Source organism: Grampus griseus (genome assembly GCF_964374135.1).
Source record: "Grampus griseus genome assembly, chromosome: 1".
In the NCBI taxonomy this organism is placed as follows: domain Eukaryota; kingdom Metazoa; phylum Chordata; class Mammalia; order Artiodactyla; family Delphinidae; genus Grampus; species Grampus griseus.
This window is the reverse complement of record NC_139017.1, coordinates 182,933,319-182,941,964: the sequence shown is the minus strand read 5'-3', so window position 1 is coordinate 182,941,964 and position 8,646 is coordinate 182,933,319. Positions and strand designations below refer to the sequence as shown.

The window sequence follows — 8,646 nt, the reverse complement described above, 5'->3', positions numbered from 1 at the left end:
CGGTTGATCCTTCAGCCGCAACGCTGTCCGGCTGGCGGCCCCGGGGAGAGTCAGCAGCCGCAGCGGACCGGGGTCCCCCACCGAGCACGTTCCCCTCCTTAGGAACCCCGGCCTTCCGCGGGAAGACAGGTTCTGTTAAGAGGGTGACCCCCGCGGTGCCGGCGTGAGCCCCGCCCGACTTCTCTGGGACGCCGACCCTCCCGCCGGCCCCCTTTCAAAGGATCGGCCCAGTGCGGACTGGGGGGCCCAGTTCTTGTGCCCATTTAGCAGGAGAGCGCGGGAGGCACTCTGCGTCCCCGGGCCTCAGTGACCGAACCACCTGGGGCCCTGAGAATCGAGTCCTGGGTGGCCTTGTGTGGCTGCGGTAACGCGTGGGACCCGGAGCCCCGCCAGAACCTGTGCCAGGTGGGGTCCGCCGTGGGAAGCCTGCCCAGCCCCTGCCCAGGGGGAGAGCTGTCCTCATAAAAAGTGTTGCACTGTTTCCCGACCGAATTTTCCACCCAGCCCATCAACAGGGTCATTATGCACCGTGGATGCCGCACTGAGGCTGGCTTTCCGCTCCCACGGCCCCCTCCCTGGCCCTGGGGGAGGGGGAGGGAGAGCAGGGCGGTGGGGCGGCCAGGGAAGGCCCCGGGGAGCAGAGGGTGCTGCCACTGGGACAGCATCAAGACAGCCCTGACCACGGGGCCTGGAGGTGTCATGTGCACCTCACATCTGCCTTGGGGAACACTGGGGGGCACGTGAGGATGGCACACAGGTGGGGTTCTGGAAAAGGGAGGGCTGGGCAGCTGGGCAGGCCGACACACTACCCTTCCTGGTGAGTGGGGCTGGGGGTGCCCACACAGGCTGTGCCATTGCCGGCTCGGCTGTGAGGCTGGTGGTGCTCGTCAGCCAGGACCCATCTGGAGGGGCCGTCGCTGGGCAGAGCACAGGGCTCCGTGCAGCAGAGCTGCAGTTCAGACCCCAAGTTCTCACCCCTGACCACGACCCTGACTGCCTCTCGGAATAGACCACCGGTCAACGGGGTAACTGACCACGTGGCGATTGACGGTGGACTCCAAGCCCTGACGGGTGTAGCCGTGGCCACTGGCAGAGGGCGGGAGGGCGGCCATGCTCGCCCCCGAGTCTGGCCCACCCAGGGCGCCTCAGGCAGGATCTGAGCGGCCACTGCAGGGCTGGCCCCTGACCCAGGGCAGAAGCAGAAGGAGTGCCCGTCGTCCCTCGGCCCAGCACCAGGCGAGTCGGCCCGTGGGAAGCCAGCCTGCTACGTCTCTGGCCCCCAGTGTCCCCCGGTGCTGGCCCGCCCTCCTCCTGGGGAGGCTGACAGTCCCCAGGCCCCACCTCCTGCTGCCACGCTCAGGAAATAGCTCAGCCTGCCCTTCACTCCCCCGCCTTCCCCCCCACCCGGGCTCTGCCATCCCCACACAGGGTGGGCCCAGCTGTTTCTAGCTCACGGAGAGTTCTACAAGGGAGGCCACCCTGAGGCGCCAGAGTGTTTCAAACGCAGGTGTGGGGCAGACCCACGGCCGGACCCTGAGCCCCACACGGGCAGCGTCACGCACTCTGCCCACCGCAGCCAGCCGGAGCCCCCTCTGTGGTGGCAGGAGCCCCTGCCTGCCACTGCGGTCAATGCCTGGGGGATGGAGAGTTTCTGCAGTTGCACCGAGGAGGCCCCTTACCCTCCGGCGGGCATGGACTCCAGATGGGCCAGCTCCAGGGCGGGGAGGATGCCCCTACCTGCCCACCCCCCCAGGAATCCCACACACACGTGCAGAGCCCATGAGCTCAGACTTCACGTCTGTTGCACTGGAATTCCCCCAGGGCCAACCCTGAGCTGTCCCTGAGGGTGGAGGTGGAGCCCAGGCACCCGCAGTCTGCAGGGCAGCCCCGGCCTGCAAAGGGACGCCTTGGTGCCTCTAGGCCCAGCCTCGGTGAAGGCCACCACTTGAAGGCTAGGGCCAGCCGTCCTTCTGGGGAGAGGGCGGGGGACGGGGGCCCTCCGCCTTTCCCTTCTCTAATCCTTTCAACATACAGCCGTCAAGGGAGCTGGGGAAGCCCTGTCCCGCCCCCAGACACCACCTACTGCTCCTCCAGGGACTGGAGGGGCCTGGTGAGGCAGGCGAGGGCACGGGCCCAGAAGGGAGGAGGGGGCTGCTGGCCTCACTGCCACTGGACGCAGTCTCTGTGTCTCTGCCCTCCCAAAGGCAGGCTCTGGGGTGGCCGCCTCAGGAGGAGGAAGGAGGGGCTCTGACACTGGCCCAGTGACATCAGTTGGTCTCACCTCTGAGCCTCGAGGAAACTCAATCCCACTTTGTACCTGAGGAAACGGGCTCAGAGAGGTTGAGCAACTTGGGCAATGTCATACAGTCGATGAGTGGCAAAGCTGTGATTCGCACTCACGCCCAGATGAGTCCAGGGCCAGCTCTTCCCCAAGCGTGACTTCCCTCTCCCAGAGGTCTCCTGTGGCCATCTGCCTCCTTCCAAAGCCACGAGGCTGGTGACCTCACGCCTCCTCAGAGCCAAGGCCCCACCAGAAGGGCCTGGTGGAGGTGGGGGCTTCCTCCCTCATCTCAGCCCGGGTCCTCAGCACCGATTTGGGGTGGGGTGTCAGGAACCCAGAGCCTGTGTGGGGAGGGGCAGAGGGCCTGAGTCGACCCCTCAAGCCTGGGACCAGGCTGAAGGTCCGGTCACTTGGGATGACGAGGCCTCTGGGTCATCCTAGAGCCATGTTGGGTCCCCCGGCCTGTCACCCTGGGGCTGTCCTGCCTCCAGCACACTGGCTGGCCTCATGCAACCGCACTGAGGCCGAGGGTTTCAGCAACCGAGATGGTGTGTCCCTAGGGTGTGGTGCTGTCTTCGTGGGTGGTGCGTGGTCTTAGTATCTCCTGGGAGGCTGAGCTGTGGGCGCCATCTCCCACCTGGGCCCCAGCTCCTTCCCACAGTCCCCGCCTGTCCCAGGGGCTGGGCAGCCAGCCCTGGCAGACCCCTGTGTTCTGGGAATGAAGGCCCCTGCCCAGCGACCCTTGGCCACAAACACTTGTGGTCAGAGGCCTGGCAGGTGGAGGCGAGCAGGCATCCTTGCAGGCCAGGCTGGAGGAGAGTGGACAGGGTAGGGGGCATGCAGGGTCTGCTGCTGCGGGGTCCCTCCTAGCCCTCCAGAAACCTCGGGCCCCTCACCCCAGCCAGGGCCAGGGCCCCAAGCCTGGCGCAAGGAACCGGGGCAGGAAAGCTTCCCACCGGGGAAAGACGCCAGTGCCTGCAGCCAAAGGCTTCCCCTTCCAGGACCAGAGCAGGTGTGACTGCCCCCAGCCGGGTCCCTCCCCACCGCCACGTCCCACGCCCAGCCTGTTATAAATAGGAGGCTGCCTGGCCAGCGTTGGGCCACGGCTGCTTTGTCACCTGCTAGAACCGCCAGCAGCACCACCACTGTCGCAGCCACCCAGCACGGGAGGTTGGAGACACCCACACAGGGAGGCTCCAGCCTCAAGGTCCCAGGGGTGCCTGAGGTGGCCTGTGGCCGGGGCAGTTGGGGCAGGCCATCTCTCCGGGTCTCCCCTGCCTGAAGTGGAGGGGCCACATCCCACGTGAGAGGGCAGGGGCTCCTGTCCACACCTTCATCACGCCACCCTCACTGACAGAGGGCTTGCTGTGTGTGAGAGGAGTGTGTGTTCGTGCAAGTGTGTGTGTGTGCGTGTGCTGCGTGAAGGGGCCATGCACCCCTGCTCCTGCCGCAGCTGAGGCGTCAGGGACCCGCGGTGCCCACACTCACCCCAGCGCATCCGCCCCAGTGGCAGGACCCTGCTCCCCGTCTCAGGAAGCCCTGGAGGTGCCTGGGTCTCCAGAGCCACCCTCCTCCTGCTCCAGCTGGGGCGGGAGGCGGCCGGTACGGAGTCCCAAAGAACCTTCTGGAGCCCCTTTTGCCTCGCCAGTATCACAGGGCTGAGGATCCTGCCTTCCCTGTGAGGGCTCAGTGTGATCACGGGACACACGTGTGGGCAGCGCTCTGTCCCGTGTGGGACGCGCCATCAGCACCCCATGCTGGCATGTGCCCCTGGCCAGGCCACCTCCACAAACCCGAGGCCTGGGCCCCACACAGCTGGCTGGTGCTAGGGTGCCAGCACGTGCCAGCTGAATGCACCAGGCCCTTCCTCTGGCTCAGCGCCCTCCCCAAGCGCCAGCCCAGGCCCCATTGGCTGGAGGGGCCAGAACTCAGGGGGCTGCACCCCAAGTGTGAGAGGCCTGACGATTCAGACCAAGATGGGGACATTGTGGGAAGTCCACAGTAGGCCCGGGCAGTGACTCAGTGCGTGTCCTGGACCGGCAGGCCTGACCTGGTCAGGGCTCCACGGCCCTGCACACTGGGGGACCTGGGTCCCGGGACGCTGGAGCCTCCGGGTGGGAATGGGGGCCAGGCAGGCCTCGGGTCCACCTCCTTGCGGCCCTCAGATCCCCACCACGTCTGGCCCATCAGCCTGCTGCCTACTTTTCCGGAAGCCCGAGGCCCACGAATGGACCATCCCTGGGGACTCAGCTCGGTGGACAACTCCCCACCCCAGGCCAGCAGCGCCCACCGGTCTACAGGCCTGACCCTTGGCCCAGATGTGGCCAGACCTGCCTGGCTCCATCGGCCCCAGTCAAAGTGGCCATGCTGGCCGCTGAGGGTTGGTGGAGGCCGTGGAGGCCCAGAGTCCCGTCAATCCTCAGCACTGGGCTCTAGGCCCACCCTGAGCAGGTCACCTGGCTGCCCCTCACCAGAGGCCCCTGGCCCACTTGGCAGATGGCAGCAGAGACCCACCCAGCCTCGAGCCTGCCTGCAAACAAGGCCAGGCGTGGCCTGAACACCATGTCCCCTGCTGTCCCTGCCCCACCGCCCAGGCTCAGCTCTGGCCATGACAAGACACACCCGCGGAGGCCGCCTGGTGCCCTGCCGGTCATCACAGGGGAGGGCCGCAGCGTCGGTCCCAAGTATGGACCAGCTTCTGATGGGGCCTCTCTTGGGCATCAGCAGGCCGGGCTGGGCCACTGGAGGCTGAGGGATGCGACGGTCCCGGGAGTTCCCAGGGACAGAGAATGGAAGTCGATGGCATGGCCCCGGGTGGGGACACCTGGGTGGGGTCAGACCGGACGGTGGGCTGGGACCCCACTGAGGCTCGCTTCTGGGATTCAGGCTGGAGCCATGGCCCAAGCAACTGGTGGGGGGCCGGGGACCCGAACGTGCCCCCAGCTGCCGCCATCGCCACCACCGCCCCCGCCCGAGGAGGAGCGTGGGGAGAGGCTGGTGGAGCTGCGCGCCTCGTTGAGGGAGCTGGTCGCCACCTTCTGCACCAACGGCACCATCCACGGCGCCATCCGCCTTGTGTGCTCCAGCCAGAACCGCCTCAAGACTGCATCCTGGGGGCTGCGGCTCGCGCGGGCCCTGGGCGTGCTCTGCTGGCAGCTCGGACTCCTCTTCAGGCAGTACTGGCGCTACCCGGTCATCATGACGGTGTCCGTACACTCGGAGCGCGGCACAGCGCAAGCTCTTCCTGTCAGTCACCCTGTGCGACATGAACCCGCACCGGTGAGGGCTGCAGCCAGCTTGGGGCCCTCCCCACGTGCTGTCACAGCGGGAGCCCCCATCGTGGACCACTTGCCTTCCCCAGCCCTGAGCCTTCCCCAGCCCTGAGCCCCGGGAGCGGGCTAAAGGGCGAGAGCCAGCGGAATCCTGGTGTGACCACTGCCACCCGGAGGGACGCTGAGGCGCTGGGCAGCCCGGGGAGGGGGAGGGGAGGGTGGCAGGGGACTTTCCAGAAGGGCAGGCCCCCCGAGAAAGGAGCAGGGCAACACTCCAAAGACAGGGAGGGGCCGTGAACGAGCCAGAGGGTGGCGGGGTCCACGGTGGGCGGGGCAGGCAGGCCGGGGATCTGACTTCCCTCTGCAGCCCCGGCTCCCGAACCCCCTCCTAGGCTTCTGAGGACGGCGGGGGATGGGGGCCGCTCTGCTCTCCGTGACACCCAGGTCAGTGCCGTGGGGACCGGCGTGGCTCTCCCCGCAGTGTGCGTGGCTGTCGTGGGGACTCGGGGCCTGGCTCTGGCTCTGCTGCCCCCCACCCTGGCCCTGCCCCCAGGCCACACCCAGCCCGCCGCCCCCTGTGGGCGCTGGACAACTTTGCCCGGCAGAACATCTACTCCCTGTGTGGGTTCAACTTCAGCGACAGCGTGGACGCCCCAGGGGCCAAGGCCCCGGGCCCCGAGCCCACCTTCCAGCTGGACCGCGGGATCCACCTCCAAGGCTGAGCCCCCTGGGGGGCCAGAACAGAGTGGGCTGCAAACTGGTGAGTGTCCCAGCCCTGGGAGGTCTGCATGGGACGGGGCAGGTTGGAGCCCCACGCTGACCCCATGCCGCCCAGTGTAACAGCGCCGGAGGCGACTGCACCCAGCAGGCCTACTCCTCCGGCGTGGTGGCCGCCCGGGAGTGGTACCGCTTGCACCGCGTGAACGTTCTGGGCCTGCTGCCCACGAGGACGGCCACCACAGCCGCGGCAGACACTGTCTTCTCCTGCCGCTACGACGGCCAGGACCGCCAGGCCCAGTGAGTGCAGGCGGGTGGCTGCTCGCCCCGCCACGCCCCATGCAGTGGTCTGCCGGCCCCACGGCTCCCTCCAGAGATAAGGCAGCTGTGGTCCCCTCCCTGCAACCCCGGGGCTGCACACAACAGGGTGATGGGTCAGGGGTATGTGCGGGTCTGAGCGTGGCCCCTGGTTCCAGACGCTTCCAGGCCTCGCACCACCCCAGCTACGGCAGCTGCTACACCTTCAACGGTGTCTGGGCCGCGCAGCACCCTGGCATCACCCACGCTGAGTGCCAGCCTGGGCTGGGTGTGGGCGGGGTGTCCAGGCCGGCCTGGCCTCACCCCCGGCCTCCCCCAGGGGTCAGCCTGGCCCTCGGGGCGAAGCAGCAGGATCATCTTCTTCTGCTGCCCACGGAGGCCGGCATCAAAGTCGTGATCCGCACGCGTGAGCACACGCCCTTCCTGGAGCACCGGGGGCCTTCAGCATCGGCCAGGGACTGAGACCACCTCCGAGAGGTGGGCCGCCCAGCCTCAAGGCTCCTGGCCTCCGTGCCCAAACCTGAACCACACCCCCTCCCCCAGGACAAGGTGCACCGGCTCGGGAGCCCCCGTGGGCACTGCACAGACAGCACGGGGGGCGTGGACGTGCAGCTGCTGTACACCGCCTCCTGCACCAGGCAGGTGAGGCGGGGCCTGGGGGGCATGAAGGAGGGGGGAGGGGCCCAGGGAGGGGGTTGGGGAGTGGGGGGGCTAAGGCAAGGAGTGGGAGCTGGGGGGCGGACAGGCCAGTGGGAGGAAGGTGGGCGGGCGGCAGGCCCGGAAGAGGGGCGGCGGTCCTGGACCCACAGCCCCAGTCCCCGCTGTTCCCCCAGGCCTGCCTGGTCCCCTGCTTCCAGCCGCTGATGGTGGAGACCCGCTCCTGCGGCTGCTGCTTCTACCCCCTGCCTACGGGGCCAGCACTGCAGCTCCGTGCGGCACCCGGCCTGGGGTAGCCCCCCCACTCTGCCGGCCTGCATGGGCTGTGGGGGGCAGAGTCCCAGGCTGCCCCGTCAAGGGCAGACCTCCCCACCGCCCCGGGCCATTCCTAGCAGGCTCACCCATGACCCCCTCCCCAGGTCACTGCTTCCGCCGCCTCTGCAAGGACCTGGAGACCCACCGGCTTCCCTGCGCCTCCCGCTGCCCCCGGCCTTGCAGGGGAGTGGGGAGTGCCGGGGTGGGGTCCGCCCGGAGGCACCTCGCAGGGATGTGACGGGGTCTGTCTCTCCCAGGGAGTCTTCGTGCAAGCTCTCCGCTGGGACCTCCAGCTGGCCTTCCTCCAAGTCAGCCGTGAGTCCCGGAAGCGGGGTGAGGCCTCAGGGGCAGGGAGCCCTCCCCGGACTGACCTGTGTCCCCGAGGCCCTGCCCTCACACTGCCCCACAGCGCCCGGGGAGGAGCCGCAGCCAGTGAGCCTTGTGTGTGCAGGGCGGGCCAGGCCCCCGGAGCCCGAGCCCCAGGTGGGTGCAGCCCCCTCCTGCTGAGGTCATGTCCTGGCGCCCCCCCTGCCATCCTCGCCCTTCCGCGCCCCCAGGGACGGCCCCGCCCCTCTCGCCTGTGCCCCGCCCCAGGAGCAACCTGGCCAAGGTGAACATCTTCTCTCAGGAGCTCAGCTACCGCACGGTGGACGAGGACACCCGTCTACTCGGCAGCCACCGGGCCGATGAGCGGGGGTGGGGCAGGGCTGGCGCCCGGGGCCGCCGCTCACCGCCCGCAACACCCATATGTGCCACAGCTGCTTTCAGTCACGGGCAGCCTCTGGAGCCCGTGGTTCGGCTCTTGTGTCCTCTCAGTCGTGGAGATGCTGGAGCTGCTGCTGGACGCTGCGGCCCTCGCCCTGCTGCTGTGCTGCCGCCAGCTCCACGGGGCTCGGGGCCAGCCCAGGGCAGCCACGGGGATGCCCGCTCCGAGCCAGAGGCCGGCTGGTGGCCGGGTAGCTGCAGGCATGACGTCGAACGCCCGGGGGCCCAGCTCCACCTCCCATGATGTTGCAGGGGCTCCGGCAGGGGTCTTGGCTGGAGGTCAGCCCGGTGTGGGCCCCGGAAACTCCTGACACCTGAACC

The 8,646-nt window shown here is 68.6% G+C and overlaps 1 protein-coding gene across 1 annotated transcript; it reads left to right on the top strand.

Annotated features, from left to right (window-relative positions):
• Positions 1–5,176: 5,176 nt before the first annotated feature.
• On the top strand, positions 5,177–8,636 carry SCNN1D (sodium channel epithelial 1 subunit delta; the record flags this gene model as incomplete). The annotated part of the gene is given in 14 exon segments (XM_082678148.1): positions 5,177–5,512; positions 5,514–5,560; positions 6,107–6,264; positions 6,267–6,313; positions 6,389–6,570; positions 6,747–7,035; positions 7,037–7,069; positions 7,132–7,230; positions 7,422–7,501; positions 7,503–7,537; positions 7,665–7,762; positions 7,818–7,992; positions 8,118–8,222; positions 8,266–8,636. Coding segments are annotated over 14 exon segments (2,055 nt in total).
• Positions 8,637–8,646: the final 10 nt, after the last annotated feature.